General features: G+C 41.3%; 1 protein-coding gene across 2 annotated transcripts in view; it reads right to left on the reverse strand.

Moving 5' to 3' along the window:
* The window catches only part of PWWP2B (PWWP domain containing 2B), a 45,342-nt gene extending 27,601 nt beyond the window's left edge, over positions 1-17,741 (reverse strand). The window contains exons 1-2 of one of the 2 annotated variants that reach the window (XM_050959471.1): positions 17,708-17,741; positions 14,485-14,876 (exon numbers count right to left, since the gene is read on the reverse strand). In XM_050959471.1, coding sequence (XP_050815428.1) covers positions 14,485-14,627 — 143 coding nt within the window. In that variant the 5' untranslated portion in view covers positions 14,628-14,876; positions 17,708-17,741. Of the gene's footprint in view, positions 1-14,484; positions 14,877-17,403 lie in introns of both variants that reach the window. The other variant, XM_050959470.1, reaches the window with a different exon arrangement.
* Between the last annotated feature and the right edge of the window lie 4,217 nt (positions 17,742-21,958).

Here is a 21,958-nt window from a genome sequence, read left to right on the forward strand (position 1 = left end):
CTTGCTATTTCTCCATGCTAGCCAAATCAAGCAGAAAATGTCATTTATGCAATGCCAAATTTTATCATAGAATATTACACTATTGCACACACACAGAGTATGTCACAGAGCCCTTTCTAAAAGAAGCACGAACATTTTATTTCCATAGGTTTCTTCTGAATAGTGACAGCCAGATGCACTAATAAATATGTTGCTGGACCAGACATTGTATCTGTGCTAATCTCTGAAGTCTTAGCCAAGCAAGGCCCAGTGTCACGTTTGTGGGGAATGGAAAGCCAAGACAATGAGTGGAAACACTGTTTCATCACACCACCAGCTCTTTGTAGATTTTCCCCTCCCTTTCCCTACCTACATGTAGGGAGTATTCTTTGCTGCAGTAGTTCATTTCTGTTCCTTGGCCTGGCCTTCAGGATTTTCTTGCTTGTTCAGGATCAGGGTTAACAATTATGTGCCAAGGACTGTGCTTTGCACACTAAACTATCGGTTTATCTTTCTGAAGGTTTACAGCTTCAGTATGAAAAATGCTGTCAAAGAAGAGGGAATTCACCTTTCTTTGCAGTACAGCAGCAAAGATTAATGGGAGACAGATTTTCCGTGAACACACGAGTCTGACAAAATGACACTTTGCAATCTGAAATGCTACTTTGTGCTTAGGTTTTATTAAGCAAGGAGAGCATTATGTTCCACTGACCTATTACTGCCCAGTCTGTTCCTGACAGACTGAGGAATAAGTAAATTGCAAATTCTTTGTAAAATAGTCACTTCTTAAAGAAAAAAAAGGCCATAATGAGGTTCCATGTTTATTGGCTCAGTGGTTCCATATACGAAACAACATGTATTCCTTTAACAACCAATACAATGGTTTTTCTGTGGGCCTGAAAACTCAACAGCCAAGCTGTGTTCTTTCTGGTTCAAATTTCAGCAGCAAGACATCCCAGACACAAAATTTCGTTTTTAACAACTCCAATTCAACCCTTTTCTCCAATATTTTGACTCCAACAAGAAACAGCATGAAACGTGTAGCCATATTTTTAAAGCTCTAAACTTCACCATGTACTTTGAGACAAGCCAGCTCTTGGCATAAATGCTGGAACTGGGGGTACTGTCACACCCTCTGGCTTAAAGTGGTTTCCATCATAGAGAGAGCTGACAGTTTGGTTCAATGGCTCTCAGCACCACTGGGACTCGGGGGAAGATTCCCTATTGCACTTTTAGCAGCAATGACCATCGTTAAAACAACGATCCTTTACTAATAGAAAGAACAAGACCTTCCATTCTTACGTGATTGGAAGCAGGCAAAATTCTCCTTATAATGGTGATCATCCTCTCTAACAAAGACCTAGATGAGCTATTTTTATCCTATGAGTTTCTACAAGACATGTGTCATATCCCACAATTATCTCTTACCAAGACGTAGTTACACGGTCTCTCCCCACCCAAGACATCCAGACTTCTCCTTATCCGCTCTCCCCTTCTTTTGTCCCACATCCTCCTCAGCTTTCAGGTTATTATATAAAACTAACCCATCAATGAGCAAATAGAGTGGTCAGTGTAGTACAGTCCCCATATACTTGGCTGACATACCTGAAACATTTTAATTTTCACGTTCACTGGGAGCAATATGATCTGCAACAAGCTATTGTTCCTACACTCTTTCTTAGTGTCTGAAAATAAAGGGCTAGGGTTCTTTTCTTTTTTAAAAAGTGAAAGTTTCAGCTTGTTAAAGGGTGGTACATTTCAGTTACAATTTCTAAAATAAAACAAAAATAAAAATAAATAAATAACTAAAAGCCTTGCTATCTTGTGCTTAGCTTTTTCCAAAGTAGTTTTCTACCTCTGGACAGAAACACAATGGAAACTTTCAGGAGAAAAGAAGTTTTCAGGTAGCTTTGGAGAGATGAATAGCTGAGTGGTTTGAGCACTCCCCTGCTAAATTCAGTGTTGTGGGTTCAAACCTTGACAGGGTCACTTAGAGATCTGGGGCAAAAGAGGGAAAAAAAGAGTACTTGGTCCTGCTAGTGAAGGCATGGGGCTGGACTCAATGACCTTTCAGGGTCCTTTCCAGTTCTAGGAGATAGGCTGTTCTTAAAAAGAAAAAAAAACGTATGGAGATATATCTGTTAGTGCAAGGCTCAACATACAGTTACTAGAGCATGCACTGTCAAGCAAGTGTTCTAACTTCTTAAATAAATGTTAAATGTTTTACAAATTAAGCTCTGAGAAACTAACAAAAATGGAACGTAGAGCATGTTCCACAGGCCATTTTATCTTCAGATTATATAATCTTCTCTCTAGTGCTCTTTCCCCTTCCTGGTACCTTCTGTGATCAACTCCTGCATAAAGAGGGCAAGGCAGGTGCCAACACGGGCCAGCAGAAAGAGGATTTGGCATCTTCAGCTCAGAGAATAATTGAGAAGTACGGAAACTCCCTCAACCTCATGTCCAATCCCTTCCAGAGAGCAGCACAAAGAACCCAAGGGGGTGGGAGTATAGTTGGCTGCGAGGAGTTGGAACAGGCAAGCTGACTGAGTCACTTTGACTGCACATGCTGCTGATCACCCAGGAGCATCTCCTGCTTTGCCTCCAGTAGGTGCCTTCAGACCTGACTGGTAAGGCTGCTGTATTTCTTTCTCAGCACCATATTCCCAGGGTGGAACTTTTCGCTGGAAGGGTAAACCTCACATTCTCACTGCAGATCTTTTTAAGCTACTGCTGTTTCAGATGACGGCTGCACATCAAAGTAGGGAAACTCTTCTTCCTAGAGGAGTGTTAGTGGAGGTCGTATACAATTGAATATTAAAGAAGAGAGATGGTGGCTTTCTTCCCAAGACTGGAATAGCCTTATAAATTCACCGATGCTCCCCTTCTTCCTAACACTAACCAGCATGCACACACTCCTCCAATTTATTATGGTACCTGTACATTGGTTTCATTTTTGTTTTTGCAGACATTGTTAATTACAGGCCAAACTCTTCTTACCCGATTTGAGAGAAAACACACCAGGGAAAAAAGAAATTGCTTCCATAAGTCACAAAAGCAGGAATTGGCCCTTAATTCTGGCACCAATCCATCGCTGTTCTTTAAGAGGTCAAATAATTTAGTAACTGGATGACTATAAAGTCATAATTTGCCTTTTCTAGAAAGAACATTTCCTTTGCATTTACTTGCAGAGAGATGATGACAGCTTGACCGTTTTTATATTAGATACCTTGTCTAGGTGACATTTACTTTCCAAATCAGAAGAAAATTAGCTTAGTCTACAGGAAAAAGGACTAAACTGCCCGCAAAATTTAATTTAAAACTAAGCTATTTTGTTTTGAGAGCTTTACAAAAAAAGGAAAGTCAAACCTGAGAATTAAAGGTTTTAAAGTGACAGACTCTGCTAACATATTTGCTATAAAGCAACCATAAGTCGCCAGTCAAACCTGAATTATTAGTGGAGCTTATAATGGAAACCAATATAGTGCTATTATTCACGCGGCTTTGGTTGGAACTGTGTGATACTTTATTTATCCAGTTAAGTGGAACGGTTCTGGCTTGACCAAATAAAACTATGCAATAAAGGAATTCCTCTGTTCCGCTGCATTAGAAGGTAAATTCTGTTTACTTTACTCTTACAAGTAGGCCCAAGGGTTTAAACAGAACTACTAGAGTCATTAGAGCAAGCAGGTTCAGGCCTTGTCAATTCTCTGAAGGCTTGATCCTGCTAGCCTAACTCACATGAGCAATCCCACTGAAATCACCAGAACCCATATGAATAAATTTACTATGACCCAGTCCTTTATAACATCAGTGACTTTGCTAAGGCATGTTTTGCAAGAGTAATGAAGTTTTAGAAGACCATGGCCCAGCACTCAGGTATTAAACTTCTCCTGAGAAGTGGGATGACAACAGTTTCTGGGGAGAATCATCAGAACTGTGGATTACAATTAGTAAACTTGGCACTGATAAGATGAGGCTCAGTACCCTAATCTGCATCCCAAAGTTGACAATCATAGTAAAGTAACACATTTAAATAAGAGTAATTAAGATGCTAATGGTAAAGGTCAGCCAGCTATAGCAAGTGGAGACTGATATACAGCCAGATTGCATGGCCGGAGAGCGTGAGTGCATGTAGTTAACCCAACCCAAAGATCCCTGATTTGAGAAAGTTTAGTGACATCACTGAACTAGTATGAATGAATGGGGGTCTGCCTGGGCTTACTCTCTGTGCTTTAACCATTCCTTAAACCAATCAAGGGATAGCTCTGCAATAAGGGTAGATCTGACAATTAGTTAACATTTATATTGTTGTAGTGCCCAGAAGGCTCAACCAGGCTGAGGCCTCATTGCTCTAGGCTCTATAGAAAATTGTAGTAAAGTGATAGTCCCTAATGTCAGCTCTAGAAGTAGTCACATTGCTGTCATATGTCCAGTCCCCAAGCAGCAGTTCAATCCTTTGACTGGCTGAAGTCCACCCCTGCCCAGCCTCAAAAAATGCTGGTGGTTTGAGAGAAACTACAAGCCTCTGACTGAGGGACTGCCCAGGCTGTTAATTACTCAGATTTGCAAATCAGGGTCTATTTTAGATCCCTGGTTGCTCCAGCATTCTCAGGTAGCAGCTGCCGTGGCCCAGACAGCTTTTGGGGAAAGGGTTTGTATGTAATGAGGTTCATAGTTGTTCCCAGCTGTGTCACACAGATTAGAGTACTGGCAATGCAGTCTCTGCAAGGCTACACAAAGCCTTGGGAAACTTAAGGTGGGGTAGCACCAGAGTCTACCTTGGCTTTCAGGTTTGTTTCCAGATGGGCATTTAAAATGATCATTTTGGTTTTGGATATGCCTACATAAAGCTGCCACCACAATCATAATTGCATTGAAATGAGCTACATCTTTCTAGTCTACTGACTGAGCTTATGCCCATCCCAAAGATTTGTCTGAGGATTATAACACAAAACAAAGCAAGTGGAAGTTGAACTCTTTATATTTTAAATAACTTCAGATTGGTGGTGAAGGCAATGGCAGTGAAATAGAGGCCCTCAAGAGAAGACAATTTTCTCTATTTACTCCCGGGGGAATTCTGCACTACTGCATATGTGCAGAATTCATGTGCCATGCATTTCCTTCCCTGCAGAAAATACATTCTCCTGGAAAGATGCTGCAGTTGTGCCTGTCTCCCACTAGAGGCCACTGTAGCACAAAACAGCAGCCACTACTGGGCCAGCCCCAGCTGCTGATAGTGTGAAGACAACATCCCCTTCTCTTCCTTGTCTGCCCATGGGACTGGGCCAGATCAGGAGGCACAGGTATGGAGGGATGGAAAGTGTGGGGCACATGGGGATGCTGGGTGTGTGTGTGTCTGTGTGTCACAGACTGGGGTTTAAAAGGGCTGAATTCGGTGGAGGCGCAGGGCCACATTGGGACAGGGGGTAGCAAGGACACATGAGAATCACAGAATATCAGGGTTAGAAAGGACCTCAAGAGATCTAGTCCAACCCCCTGCTCAAAACAGGATCAATCCCCAGACAGATTTCTGCTCCAGATCCCTAAATGGCCCCCCTCAAGGACTGAACTCACAACCATGGGTTTAGCAGGTCAATGCTCAAACCACTGAGCTATGCCTCTTCCCCCACCCCAGGATAGGGCAGATGTGCCTGACTGATTGGGAGAGGCTAGGGAGTCAGCGAGGGAATGCAATCCCTTCCTGCCCCAAAACACACCCTGTTCCATACTTCTCCCACCACCCACACTCAACAATCCTCCAAGTTCATCCCCAGGCTCCTCCACACCAATACGTTCCCCCTCCCTCAGCTCCTCTTACTCCTGACTCTCCCAAGCCTTTGCACTGCTTCTGAGGGGTGTGAAAAATAAGTTTCTATATTGTAGTTTAAATGAATTATTATTACTCAGAGTTCTGTATTTATAGGCCTGCTAAAGAATCTATTTGTGTAATAAAAACACATTTCCTGAATCTTTTTTTTGTCATCTGTATTGTTACAGACAGTTGCTGGCAGGTATTTTGATATAAATTACCAAAATAATTGAAACTGGCATGATTAAATTGTGTTATTTTGACAAATAAAATATGCAGAAGTATTTTGTGCAGAATTTTTATTTTTTGGTGCAGAATTCCCCTAGTATTTATTGTGTCTTGTAGCTTTGGACAGACGACTGGGCAAGTAATACTCAATACTGTAGTATATGGCCTGAATCCAAAGAGACAACTGCGGGGACTATTTTATCCTGAGGTGCCATATTTTGCTGCTTTTGCCAACAAAGTCAGCCTGCATTTGCTTTGTTCATGTTGGGGATTTTTAAATTAGTTTTTTTTTTGGGGGGGGGGGGAGAATTCCTTTCAAATCTCCCTACCAATTTTACCTTTGGGATGAGAGGGCAAGTCCAAAGATTGTGTTGCCTTTGCCACCAACTCCACAATTTGATGGGGCAAGTAGATGATCAGAACTTCACACTCATACAAAAGAGCTAGGGAGGCTGAGTTCATAGTGACTAGTCCTTACATTTGTCTAGATACTTATATGGCCCTCATCACCATACACTACTCCCCCCTGTTTAATCATAAAATGTAAAAAAAAAAAAAAAAAAAAAAAAAAAAAAAAAAGGCCATGTGACCAATAGGCCAATGCAATTTAAAAGAGGCACTGAATGAGTAGAAATTCCATTTCTTTATACCTTCTTATTTCTTTTGGAAAACTATGCTACAAATGTAAGTTACTCCAGACAAGTTTAGCTGCAGAACGATTAAAAACAACCTCACACAGAATTACATTTTTTTCTAATCAGCCTGCAGCTGAACAATTTCTGGACTGGCATAAACCTCTTCAAATAAACTGCGTAAGTAAAACCTATCACCTACTACATAATATTAAGTACATTTCATGAAACATACTTCCATTACCACACTTCAGTTTTTAGGGAAGTCTTACACAGTAACACAAACTTAGCTAAACCTAGTTTTTTCTCCTGACTTGCACAATTACTTAACATTTTATATATCTGCAAATTGTCATTCTTGATATAGCATATTCAAATCTGCTCAGTAACAGACTCTGCATTTTCATTTTCTTGAGCTTAGGGCATGTGAAAGTGTCTGGGTATTATAGGCACCAGCATGTACTACAGGACATGAATTCAGTCTCAGTTTTTAGTCTTAGCCTTCTGGGACATGCACAGCCAAAATGGAACTATAATTTCCTCAATTCCCTCTCCCCCTGGAGACAGGCAACACCATCCTCTGTTTTGGAAATGTTTAAACCCACACATAAGTAAGATTCAGCTCTTTATAATTTAGATTACATCAAAATTAGCCAGTCTTGCTAGCAAGAACATTGTAAATACAGTCAACCAGGTTATAGTCCTTCCTTAATGTAAATACTAAGCTAGGATGTGAACTTGGGTTTCCACATTTATTACACTCAAGATGACAACCAAAATCCACATAGAAATCAGTGTTTTGAACTGATAAGAGCTATAGTCAGTCCCAGTAAAGTCTGACTGCATGTCCTTTAAAAACGTGTCCCCACATGCAGGCAAGCACAGGCATTTCTTGGAAAATTATTCTATAGCTACATACGATTACCATTTTTTGTTTTGGTTTTTATGCCCTCCCTCTGTGCACGAGTTAAAGGATAAAGGGGGTGTATGGTTAGAGGATGGAGGAAGAAGCAGCAGCTCATGCTTCCTACATCAGCTTAGGTCCAGAAGATGTGAGCTTGAAATGGTATTTTCCTTTGAAGAGAAACATCTGTTCCTTCACTGTCAGAAAAATGTGGATTGTATGTGCAGATTCCTGTGATGCTGATGGCCACACGCAAGGCTTAGAAAAAGAAAGGTGTCTGGGTAAATCCTCCTAGCCCAATGGCTAAGCCAGGGGTCGGCAACCTCTGGCATGCAGCTTGCCAGGGTAAGCACCCTGGCGAGCCGGGCCAGTTTGTTTACCTGCTGCGTCGGCAGGTTTGGCCGATTGCTGCTCCCAGTGGCCATGGTTCGCCATCCCAGGCCAATGGGGGTGGCGAGAAGCCAAGGCCAGCACATCCCTTGCCTGCACTGCTTCCCACTGCCCCCATTGGCCTGGGACGGCGAACCATGGCCACTGGGAGCTGCGATTGGCCAAACCTGCCGACGCAGCAGGTAAACAAACGGGCCCGGCCCGCCAGGGTGCTTATCCTGGTGAGCCGCGTGCCAGAGGTTGTCAACCCCTGGGCTAAGCCTACTAGCCAGGGTGAAAGATTCCTGTGCCACCACACTTCCCAAAGCCACACACCACACATATTGAAAGAAATAAAAACAGTTCTGTACTGTATTTAGTATTGGCACTAACAGTCAGCTTTCTACTTAGCACCTGCGCCCCCCTCAAAAAAAAAAAACATATTACACCTCTCTAGATTTTTCAGTTTTTAAAAATACCTTTCCCTTCCTCGTTTTATCCTACTCTTTTTATTCCTACAACAGATCATGAGGTCTCTTTTCTCCATGTTGTTTTCACTGCCCCTCACTTCTCCCTCCCAGAACTATGTTTCTTTCATATTCCATCAATCTCCCTCTTCCCCCCCACACACATCCCCAAAGGACTATATTTATTAGCCAAAGACATGAGATGCAGGCCTTTACTCTCCAGAGGCAATACACTGAGGAGAAACACACACCCCTTGCCCACCCCTCCAATGCTGGGAAAGGGAAGGGTGCTAGGATTGCTAGCAGGGTTCTGTCCTGGACCCAGCTGGGAGGCTTTAGTTTTAATCTCAAACTCCAGATAGTAGATTTCTGGTAAATGTGGAGCGCTAACCTATCATCTCCACCACAAAAAGAACCCCTCTAATTACTAGAGGAGAGAAATGAATGCAACATTTCTTGGCTGATACAAGGTGGGGTGAGATCTTTTTCTCCCTTTCCTCTAATTTTTGGCAGTGGCATCTACTCTATTCCCATCATCCCTCCACCCCACTCTCACCCCACTCCAAACTTTTGTCTGGAAGAATAGCTCCTGTTGCTCAACTGTGCCAAACAGCAGCATGGAACTGCTTGAATCTTGTCAATTTCACTGCTACCAGCAGGCTTCTGAGTAGTAGCACAAAGTTTGACAGGACTCTGGCCAGCTTTCACTCTGCTGTTCTTTATTAAAGCTCTAAGCAGCAGCAGCAGAAAAGACTCACCCACTTGATAGGGCTGAATCACAGACTCTCAGAACTGGAAGGGACCTCAAGAGGTCATCTAGTCCAGTTCCCTGCACTCAAGGCAGGTCTAAGTATTATCTAGACCATCCCTGACAGGTGTTTGTCCAACCTGTTCTTAAAAATCTCCAATGATGGAGATTCCACAGCCTCCCTAGGCAATTTATTCTAGTGCTTAACAACCCTGACAGTTAGGAAGTTTTGCCTAATGTCCAACCTAAGCCTCCCTTGCTGCAATTTAAGCCCATTTCTTCTTGTCCTATCCTCAGAGGTTAAGGACAACAATTTTTCTTCCTCCTCCTCACAACTTTTTATGTACTTGAAAACTCATAGTCTCTCTGTTTTCTCTTCTCCAAACTAAACAAAACCAATTTTTTCAATCTTCCCTCATAGTCATGTTTTCTAGACCTTTAATGATTTTTGTTGCTCTTCTCTGAACTCTCTTCAATTTGTCCATATCTTTCCCAAAACGTGGCACCCAGAACTTGACACAGTACTCCAGTCGAGGCTTAATCAGCACAGGAACCTAAGCATTAGAAACTTCATACCAAAAAATAGAAAAAAAAAGTTTTGGTTCTGCAGAACTCAGTGGCATTTGCCCAAGAAAGTTTCCAAGCAAGTTTCTTTTTCAAGCTTTGGCTATAGAGACACAATAGGTAAAGGGTTTCAGATGCAGTCTTGCTCTAGACCCTTGTTCTTGACAGGACATTAAGTGGGTTTACAGTACTAAGAAATGTCTTGCTTTTTGTGGGGCCAACAGTATTGCTTGGAGTTTGAACTTTTCTTATGGAAGCAAAATCTAGTACTTCAATGTTACATTAGGCAACTGCTTTGTAAATAGATCCATCTTCCACTGCAAGAGAAGAAATGCAGTCTTCACTGGCACATTCTAGCTTTACTTTCAGTAGCCAAATCAACAGATAAGCAAGATTAGTGTCCATTATTTTGTGCTATTGAAAGCTACCGTGAGAATCTTGACCTTAAAGTTTTTGGGCAACTAGTGATTTTGGGTGCCTAAACTGAGACACTGTAAAGCAGCTTGGTTTTCAGAAGTTACTGAGTGCCCAGCCTCTGCAAGCTATCTAAACTGGCACTCAGAAATGAGATCTCCACAAGTTACCCTTGAAAATCTTGGCCAAAGTTTTCACAGTAGTAGGGCCCCAGTTCTCCAGTCTGGTACACACAAGAGAACCCTTACATCCATGTGGAGCCCAATGAAGTAATTGGGGCTCCATAAGGAGTCAGGAGTCTACCTGTATAGATTATTGCAAGCACCTAAATAAGGGTAAGAGAACTAGCCCCATTGGCACCTAGATACTCCAGTATATGGCACAATATTCATAAGCTCACAGCTAGGTAGACTGACTGGACTATTAGGCCAGGGCCTGCAAGAAGGGAGACTCACCATCCAACAAGATCCATGATCCAAACCCTGTTGAAAAGGTCTAGCTGCCATGTACTGTAGCCAAGTACTGTACATGGCTCAGGGATTCCCTCTTCCATATCAGCCTCCAGCTAGAGTGATTAAAAGTTTCTCATCCCTACTAGATGCTGGAAGGGAAAAAAAGAAAAAAACAAAAACCCAACCACTATCTTCCAGCCCTTAATACAACCTCACTTAAAGGAAAGGGTCAGGCTCCCAAATCTTTTACTAAATCTCTTTGCAAGACACCTGAAGCACAGCCAAAATTATTGAATCAACGGAACATCACAAGGGTCTTCTCAAAGATCTTCATCAGTATTTCTGTTTTTAAAGATGGACTAAACTAAAGATGGACATCAAAAGTACCTCTGCTTAGCTTTGTGATAGCAGATAAACAAGATGGGACCAATCACCACAAAGACATGGAAAGAGTTCTACAAGAAATGCTTTTTTTGGTCTATGTTACCCTATTTCTAATTAACACTGGTTACATATAATCAGGAAAGAGAACTCAATTTTTTGCTTTAAATCCATTTTGGATTCCTAACCCTTCTCCCTATCAGAAAGAGACTTTAATATATCCATTTTGCTATATAATTATATAGTTAAATATCATCAGGATGTGGGCATCTGATTTGTCAGATAATTGGAGGGTTTTACCCTCTTTAACAGAGGACTCCACAAATTCAGATTTTTAAGGTAACTGATTTTGCCAGGAACTTGTGGACTGGGGATAGTGTGAACATACATTAACATTCCACTGACTTAACCTTCGAATTGGCAGTGGGGAATTCTGAAAGTATCCTAAGGGCTCATCTACATTACACAGCCTTTGCTGATACAGCTATACTGGCATAGCCCAGTGTATGCACAGCATATGACATAGAATGTTTTTTCTGCAGACATAGTAAAAACACTTCCCTGAATGACATTAACTACACCAACAGAAGCATTTACACTGGGGGGTTGACAATCACAACTATGTTGGTTAGGGAGTGTGGGTTTTCCCCCCACATCTCTGACAGATATAGCTATGCCAACAAAATTTTGTAGCATACACCTAGCTTAAGTGCCTCAAAAGAGGCACATTAGAAATGGAAGAGTAGCCTATTGTTCCCATTGAAGAGGAAAAATCACCACAAAAGGTTAAGAAAAGAAGAAAAAAAAAAAAGAGGGATAGGCAAGTAAAATTTTGAAGAGTGACAAAGTCACTTAGAAGCACAAGTCCAATTTTCAGAAGTGGTTTAGGACCCTGAGGGTCATATTTTAAAAAAGACATTTAAGTGCCCAAAAATGCAAATGTGTCAAGTGGGATTTTCAAGTGTTTTAAATGGGTTAGGTGCATAGCAGGCGTTAAAAACAATAGGAGTTAGACACCTAATCCATTTTGAAATTTAAAAATTCCTACCTGCATGTCAAAGCACCAAAATACATTTGCAAATCTGTCCCCAAAGGTTATGGAAAATCTGAAGTGGTCTGGGGAAGTGATAACTCTTCAAGCATTTTGTAAAAATGAAAGAATTAAAAGTTTCATTTCACATGTCCCTTGTCCAGGGACTCATTGGCAAATTTTGAAAATGACTACTCAATAAATGTATAATCAACAGTCTGCCCTAGGTCAGAATGTAAATACAAATGAAAAAATAGAAATGACATCCCACCCTTGTCTTTTTTTATTTTATTTTTTTAAGTTTTAAAGTTAATTGTACAACAAGCATTACTGTCTGAAAGGATATTTTATTATTAATGGTCTTACAAGTCTTTAAGATCATTGTAATGAAATAAAGCATGCTGTATGGGAACATCACCCCTACTCTCAAACTTAAATGCTAATTTTATTCAGGGGCAACTACTATTAAGGTCTTGACCACTTCAGGGTGGGTACAATACATTCATGATGGCATTGTGGCAGAAGACATGGCCAAGGTAGCCTGCTGCATCAAAGGCCATCCAATAAATAAATAAAACAAAACACCAAAAGAAACAAACCCCAAAAAACACCACCCTGAGGATTTAAGATGAGCAACAAAAACTGAAAGACATCAGCATTTTAATAGGGCCAGCTTCTGTAGAAATTCCAAAATGGAAAGCTTCAAATGTTGGAACTGAACCTACATTATTGGCTTCAGAGTCTTCAGTGACAGAGAGAAATCAATAAAGCTGCAGTCCTTCCCCAATGGCTGACTACATAATGCAAGGATTGCTAGGGAGATTTGATATTAGTAATGCTAGCAGGCTACTTGGACAATGAGAAAGAAAACACGTGAACACCCGTTTAGCTGCATCTTAGTTTAAAATGTTTGAGTTGAGTGCTTTCAGATACTGTAGACAATGAGGTAGATGGAAAAAATTAACATGAAGCCATATGTTAACTCGCATGATGTTAGTATTAATATTTTCTGGCACATCTAATTAAGAGATAATACCAGTAGGATAATTGTCAAAGGATAATGGTTTTGCACTGCTGGGTGGGGCTGAGGAGGGGGAAAGCCTGTAGCAAAAAGTCTAAGAATGTATTAAGGAAAAAACTGAGGCCTTCAAAAAGCAGGACACATTTATAGTGCCCACTCGGAAAATAAAACACTAAAGGAAAGCCAAGACATATACGTTTTATTAAAGCCTCCACTTTCTCTTCTCAAACCATTCATCTAGTAGAAGGATCCCATTATCTTGCAGTGATGCATTCCAGGGACTTTACAACAGAAGATTAAATAAAGACATAATATAGATAATTGGCTAAAACACAGCATATATGCCAATCTGAAACTTTAAAAAATAACAAACCTTTATATTTGTGTGTGTTTAAATTGATTTCTAACTTGGTTAAAAAACCCACCACTAACAATAAATAAGAATCAGCTAACCAGCAATCTGAATGGCTATTACACATTTCATTATGTCTAACAGATCATTTGTTAGAGTTCTGCTTTTACATGGCAAATGCAGAGCACATGTTAACTTGAGACACATAAAAAGTATTCCATCATTGTATGCTTATATATTAATCAAAGTCTTGCTACCACACTAAAATTTTAGTGAGCGTATTAGCTCCAAATACATGGCAAATAAAGTGTTTTACTTAACTGATCCTTTTTGTATAGTGTTCTAGAAAACCCATGACTAAAATGCCCATACTCTTTTTATTTTTGCATTATTAAAAGTAACTGGTCAGTTTCCCCAGAAGATAAAGCTGTTGAAGCATAGGCTATTCCTGAACAAAGAAAGAAAGTCTATAATTATGGCAGTATCTGACATCATAAGCGTATCATACCACTACCCAGCACGCCCAGACTTACTGCACAGTCATAACATCATTAAGAACTTTATCAAGTTCTAATATTTTTATTCAACCAAACCTTTTTCTTGACAAATGTGCAGTTTCTGCTCCAAAACAAAACGTTAACTCTACAAGCAGCCTGTGTGACAGTGAAGGCACTTAAACAGATGTAATCAATTCCCCTGCTTGATGGGGGCCACACTTTTTCTAGTAACCTATGCCCACAAAAAGAGTTACTTTTAAATACTTTCACAGTAGGTTTTTTTTCTTTTCAAAGCCTCTAAAATGGTCACTGAAGTATTTTCAGATTTATTTTGCAGTGTAACTGGATAACAGCCCTCTGAAGTCTCCTTCCAAACTGGATTTTTGAAAAGAAAATGAAACCAAATCCAGAGCTTGCTTTTGTAGAAGAACCCCCCCTTTCCTCCCCTCCCCCACCTGCAACGTGCAATGCAACCTTAACTCTTTGATCTGATTATGGCCTAATCTCTCCTCCTCCCCAGCCGCTCTGATCTCTCTGTGCAGCAGCAGGCCATGCTCTACAGAAAAACTTCACAGTTGCAATCATCACCCTTGGAAATATTTTGGATAACAATCAAAGCATTGAGGGCTCCTACTTTTTAGTGCAGTCTAGGAGGATCCCAGTGAAGCGCCTCTCCCCACAGCTCAAGGTGACCACCAATGTGTCGTTCACCATCTGCTCCACCAGCACGGGTAGCCAGGAGCCGATCTGCAGCTCCTTCGCCTCAGCCTCCTCCATGCTTGCAGGAGCTCGGCGTCCGCCTCAGTACAGCTGGAGCGCGGCGGCAGGCTCCCAGTCAGCCTGGCTTGGGCCCGCTCTCCGTTCTGCTCCGCTCTGCTCTCCCCTCCCCCGCCGCTGCCGCCGCCCGGATGGCTACACTGGCCGCTGCGATGACCTCATGGCTCCAGGCTCCCCCTCAACTGGGAGGATTAGTAGGTGCGCTGACGTCACAATGCTTCCCTCCCGGGAACGTTCCACGGCCGAATCCTGCAACAATTGGCTTCAGTTCAGGGTGATTATTGGAGAAGAGCATGTCAGTAAGACACTACGGCGGCTACTGCCGCTCACGGCGGGGCCTGGTAGGGGGTCTTCTCTCTGCCCCCACAATACCACATCAGTAACATAAGAGTCCAGGGGTCTCCGCTCTGCCCTCACACCACCATATTCAACAACATGTTAAAGGGTCAGTGCGTAGTCCCTTTGCGCTACCTTGGGCTGCAGGAAAATCAGATCCATAGCACCTTCAAAGCGGGGAGTCACCCTCTCTTCCCTAACCTGGGTTTCAGGAGAATGAATACTCCATATGTAATAATATGTTAATAGCCTAGATTAAGGATGTTCCCCTTCTGCCCCAACCTTTCCTCTAGGGTATAATTATATCCTCCTCATTAGGCTACAGCTTGATTATTTAGACATGTCAAAGAATTTTCCTGGCCCAAACTGTTCCTTAGGAAGATAATTTACACCATTATTTACTCCTAATCCGTATGTGTTGACTGTTCCTATGTAAATATGGGATGGAAAGAAGCAGTCTTTGTTTTTTTAAAGCTCAATAAGATGTTCCCACACAGCTATTCTAAAAAAGATATCCTAGCTCAAATGTATTACAGTGGTGTTTAAAGGCTGTCTGAATGGCATTCAAATGCTGACAAGTATAGCAAGTCACTTGTATCCATTTAAAGGGTTAACTGCAACCTTAAATTTGCTTTCCTACAGCACCTGTCAATCAGTACATTTTTATAACTCAAAACCTTGCTCTTACAGAGTTGCAGCCTGCAGCAGTGTCAAATTGTAAGCGAATGAGTGAAATTTCAACAAATTATGTGTGAGATTTCAAATGCCTCACAGATACACAATGCAAAATACTTCATCATGCATAAAAGATACAGTAAAAACTGCTTTACAATTAATCCCAAATGAGGCGTCTGATTCCAAGTGAGCAAAACTGCCTTTAGAAATGTGAATTTATTATTTTAGTTTAATTTCAAGTGATATAAATTCCATTTTCCAGAATGCCTTTTTCTAAATGATATATTGTGGGACTGGAAAAACTAAATCAGTTCTTATTCATTTAAATAAGAAAGAGATACCTAAGGTACATTTAGAAAAGGGAATTTTTAGCAGACAGTAGAGCAAAAATCTGTTGCATTAGAAGGTGGCTACTATAAATCATGTGAAAAACTCTTCTGTATATAGCACTGAATTTGCAAGAAAATATGTTTTCTTTCCCGGGGGGAGTCCTCACATCAACACTGAACAGACTCCTTTAAAATATATTTAAAGAGAAATATATTTCATTATTGTTTCAAGTAGCAATTCAACAATGTTATTTTCAATAATCAAACAAAAGCTCAATGGGCAAGTGTTCAGGTTCCTTTTTAGGCCTGTCAAGGCAAAGCAACAAGGAAGTGAAAAACAGTTTCATCTGGAAGCACATTAGATTAAAAATAAGAAGGTTAAAGCTGCTTTTTTTCCCTTCATATTCAGTCAAAGGCACCAGTTGTGGGTGCTGAGTGAATCTCATAGGTTGTAAATCTTACTCTAGACTTAAAATATACCAAACTGTTCCAGAAGTGTTACTCTAGTGGGCCTATACACTGTGTAACTATGAAAAGACAACTGCTAACTGCTTCTTGCTGAGCAATGCTGCATTCAGAAAGGGTCCAAGGTCAATCAGCCCTTCCTGTCCATCTGAGATCCCACCATCACATTACTTCTTTAAATATATAACAGTAAAATAACATTAAATATATAATCATTATGGTTTATATAAAAGTCAACAGTACAAGAAATAGTTCAGTAAAATAAAGCTGTGAAATAGAAACCAGACTTTTACTCACATTCACAGGAAAGAATTTGTGATTACATATATATTCCAAGTGAGCACTGAAGGCCATGATTATTACCAATTACATCTTCATATTTAAAAAAAAAGAAGTTGCACTTCCTGTTTGCAAAATAAACAATAGCTTTTCTTTTTAATGAGAAACTACAGGATGGATAGCACCATGGTAGTGAAGATAATTAAAGTAATAAATGAGACACATTCTACAATATATCAGGTCAAAGAAAAAATGACAAGATTTAGGCTCTTTTTATTTGGACCTATCTATTCATTGCTGATATTTTAAAATCTGTGTTTTACTGATCAGTTTGACTACAGTATTATAAAACCATGATAGAAAAATATATTTTCCTACTATATTTAGTTTAACAGATTAAAACAAGTTATTTTAAAACTCACTGAAAAATGTTATTTAAAAAGTTTTCTCTCAAATGGTCTTTTTTTATAGAAACAAAGGGTAATTAAAAAAACACTGTACAGTTCAGTCAAAACTAATTCTAAACCAGAATAACTGGATTACCTGCGGGATTAAAAAGGAACAGCCTCAGCACACCTCAGCTAAATACTGCAGTTCTTTAATACCTTTAATACCATTTTTGGTGTGAGCCACAAATGCATAGAACGTTGTTCCACATTAATAAAACTGTCTTGAGGGCTCACTGAACTTACAGTGTTGTTGCTGTTGTTTACTCGATTACTTCAATCTTGATTAAGTTTGTTTGGTCAGTGGTTGACCATGAGAAACAGAAGAAGGTTGCTTTGCTTATTCATTTGAAGTTAGTCGCACTGGAGTCGCCTGTAACAAGGATCTAAACGGAAAGGAGCAGCCAAAAGCTATGGAAGTGGGGGAGGAACAAACAAACAAGAAAAAAAAACCAAGCAAAACAAAAATCCAAAACAGTATTAAAACTTAACAAATGACAATCGTTGCAAAGGCACTGAAAATAAAAGGAAAGTCCAGGGCTCGCGTTACCTGAGCGATCAGTCTCCAGCCCTTTAACAATTACAGTGTTTGACTATTTAGAGAGGTTACTATGTGGCATTTACTTTCCAACACGCACCCTCTAGCGGCCAAATGCTGCATTTGCTCCCCAGGACTGACCTCTCCGGCCGCTGCAGGCGGCGAAGCGCCTCCCCTGCTTTAGAGGCTGTGGCTGCTGAGTCTGACAAGCTTTAGTGGCGCGTCAGGATTGGCAGGGCAGCAAGCGCCGCTGCAGCAGCCACCTTGACTGAACCACATTTCTCCGTTCTGGCTTCTCTTGAGCGCACGCCTCGAAGATGGCAGGCAGGCCCACTCGTCACAGCAAAGCAGCAGCCATCTCCCTGCGGAGGAGAAGGCTGGCAGCTAAATTCTGCTGAAACAGAGGGGGAGATATTAGAAGTTGTCTAGGGAATTAGACTGTGGTTCGGTTTTGGCAGCATCCTCCAAGTGAAAAGCATTAAACTGCTGGTCTTGGAAGCATCTGAAACGATTTTGAAGTTGGTGGTGGTGGGAGGGGGTGCTTAACCCGTGGCAGAAAAGTATCAAAACATCTTTTGAGCGGAGAGATTACAGCTTTCCCACAGGTTAAAAATAAGGCTCCAATTTTCATATTATATTTCTGCCACAAGCAGGTACTGAAGATTTAAAAAAAAAATCTATTTATTGCAGTCCTCAGATCTGTGCAGAAGTAGGAGTGAAACAGTAGGCAAATGGATACAAAGAATATAAAACTATACAGTTTACTTGCTAGGTTAAAAATGGACCATAATAGATGTTCACTAAATACATACTGCTTCATCAGATTTAGCCCCCAGTTTATGCATTGTAAAACTGAAACTTGTAGAAACGTTTCTATGATTTTTCTTTAAATTCCAATCTGAGCTGTTTTTTTAAACAAACGAGTCTCCAGCTCTGCAGCATTGTTCCACTGCAAGAACATCAGAAAGTGAAACTAATACTTTATTTTCATTGCCCAAGCTGAGAAATGAAAAAATAAAGAGCAAAAATAGTGAAATAAATTAGACTTTTAAATACCACCAGTTTAATAGTCCAAGAATTTATTAGTAACATACAGCAGGCACCGGTTATTTATTTAAATATTACTTTTAACATTATAGTTTCCTTTTAACCAAAGAATTCTTCAGTTAGTCTGGCAAGAAGTTGATTAGACATGTAAACTCCTCTAGTATTGTTCTTTTTTTCCAGTGTAGTTGATAAAAAGGTAACCAGAGTCTTGTTAAAAGTGTTGCAATTTGATACAGAAAGAAGTTTAGGCTCCATTCCTATGCAAATCCTTAAGCACATGCTTAAATGTACACATAGGAAGAGTTCCTTGGGATGAGTCATCTAGGTTATTTAGAGGTTTTTTTACTGTCACTTTTGTTTTTTACACAATAATTTCTTATTTGCATACATCTGATTTACATGCTTGTGTTTCATAGTAAATAGTATGAATGAGAAAGATGGTTTTGTGGTTAGGGCACAGGAGTGGGAGTCAGCAGATGTGGGTTCTTTAGCTCTGCCAGAGGCCTCCTCTATGACCTTGGTTAAAGCACTTTGCATCTCAGTGTTTCAGCTTCCTCATCTGTAAAATGGGGATAATAATACTTATCTACCTCATCTAATTTGTTAACATTTGTAAAGTGCTCTGAGATCTCTGTATAGTCGATGCCATAGGAATGAAAATTATTATTGTTCCTGTTTAATCATTCAATTTTTATACAAACAGAAGTCACTTTTAAAGGTGAGATATAAAAGATTTTTTAAAAATTGATTTTGTGCCCTTTCTTTGCTTTTCTATGATGTATGAAGGCCTGAAAAGTTTTTGTTTATTTGTGGGTCTGGAGCTACTGCACTAAAAATAGCTCAGTAGATATTGTGGCTTGGCTTCAGAGCTTGAACTCCAGCCCAAGGCTACACAGCTAGTTTCAGCAAGTAGTCCAAGCCCTGCAAGCTTCGGTCCATGGACGGTGGGTGAACCCCACACCTTTCGGGAGGCTAGCCCGCTGGCTCTGCCCCTTCCACCCAAGGCCCTCCCCCCCCACCATAGCCGGAACCCTGAGTCCCATGGCCTGAGTTGTGCTGGCCAGCCTGACGCAGCTGTCCTAGCCCGCTCTGGGTCAGCCTGAGCCACCCCAACCCCTGAGTCATCCTAGGCCATGCTGATGGGCCCTCTGGCTGGCCAGCCTGAGCCCTGGGCCAGCTCAAGCCACCCGAGTTGGCCCGACCCCTACTGGCTGGCCCTAGCTGCCCCGGGCCGCATCGGCTGGCCCAGCTCCTGGCCGCCGGCCAAACTGCAGACATGGCTGGAGTTAAGCCTCTGCTGGCTTCAGGGTGGGTGGGCAGAGCATGAGCAGGGCCACATGCTGGGTCTATGATACCTACTGCCCCTGTTTGAGTCTGTTGACCTGGCCTCTGAGCCTCACTGCCACAGGTTGTGTGCAGACATACCCGCAGAGTCTGAGTTTTCACTAAGTATAAGCTGTTAAGAAGGGAAAGGAGTTTTAGTTAGGCCACTTAAAACTCTCTGCTTTTGTTAATACCTATTTAATTTGTTAAAAACGAATGAACAGTGGCTCCTATTGTTTCGGCTCTCTATTCCATAAAGGAGCATAACTGCTTTTTCATTTATCCTGGATGAGAAGTGGCTGTTATGCCCACCTGCTTCAACAAGGTTTGGCCCAACCCCCACCGTAACAGGTCTACCTCTGCCTGCTCTTACACCTCTCCCAGGTCCTCCAGCCAAACCAGATTTTATACTCTGCATATTTCTAAGTTTAAAAAATTGGAGAGAAAAACTGTGCTTATCAAACTGCTCGAGTCTGTCAACCTGGCCTCTGAGCCTCGCTGCCACAGGCTGCTGCTTGCTGGGTAGATGTACCCTGAGAGCCTGATTAGTTAGAACCGTTTTTAACCATTTTTAATCAAACTAAGTTTAAAGGTGGTCTTCCATCTTCTACAGTTCAATGTCACCTTTGTTAAGCAACTCCTCCCCCCATTTTCCACTTCTTATATGCCATGCCAACTCATCTCAACTACACACAGTATCTCCTGCAGCAAATACAAATGTCCCATCTGAACTTCACTGCAGTACTTTGCACTGAGCGACAGGAGGCACTGTATGATCACTTGAACTGCTTCAGCAATGTTACATCTCAGTGGGGCAAAGGATATCCAGATGGTATTTCAGTGAGGGCAAGTAAGAATGTAGCACTCAAATCTGCGTCAACTAAGGGCCAAATTCCCCTACTTTCCATAAGACAAAGCCCAAAATGCATTGGAAACACTACATATCAAAGTATGTGTGGGACAAGAGGGCCAGATATATCCAGCCCGCATAGGGTAGTCAGCAACTTCCTGTGTGATATAGAGAACTGCTCTGAAATGGCTCCCAATATAGGAATGCAGAGACGGGCACTATGGGCAGACTGGAAGTGGCAGGGTTATGGCTAATAAGTCTATGCTCAGTATGGATTCCAAAACCCCACAATGACAGAAGGAGAGAGGCAGTGGGTCACTTCTTTCAACCTTCTGTAGGCACTTCAGAATAAAGAATCTCTTTGGCAACAATAGAGGAAAAATTTACGGATAAAGAACCTGGGTTCTATTCCCAGGTCTGCTACTAGCCTGCTAGGTGCTTAGATAAATCATTTCCCCTGTCTGTGCCACAGTTCCCCTCTATAAAATGTGGATAATGATACTGAGCTACCATGTAAAGTGCTGTGAAAAGCACCATGTAAGATAGGTAGTATTATTATTATTTCTAACAGGAAAGAAGGTGACGTTTGCTCTGAGGGTATGTCTACATTGCAATTAGACACCCATGGCTAACCTGTGCCAGGTGATTTGGGCTTGCAGAGCTTGAGCTAAGGGGTTGTTTAACTGTGGGGTAGATGTTCCAGGTTGGGGTGCAGGCTCTGGGACCCTCCCACTGTGCAGGGTCCTTGAGCCCCAGGCTCCAGCCTGAACCCAAATGGCTATGCTGCAATTAAACAGCCCCTTAAGCCCAACCCCTGTGAGCCTGAGTCAGTTGGCATGGCGCAGCTGCAGGTGTCTAATGGCAGTGCAGACACACCCTTAGAGTCATTTCTTCCTTTTCACTTTGACTGGACAAACACTACAGAACAAATAAGACTGGAAACATTATTGGCAAAATCTTATGACTTTAAAAGACATCTGTGTCCTCTAGGTGCACAGATGCACGTAACAGCAAATTACAGCATATTGGTATTATTGCAGTGT

Source organism: Gopherus flavomarginatus, chromosome 6 (genome assembly GCF_025201925.1).
Source record: "Gopherus flavomarginatus isolate rGopFla2 chromosome 6, rGopFla2.mat.asm, whole genome shotgun sequence".
Lineage (NCBI taxonomy): Eukaryota > Metazoa > Chordata > Testudines > Testudinidae > Gopherus > Gopherus flavomarginatus.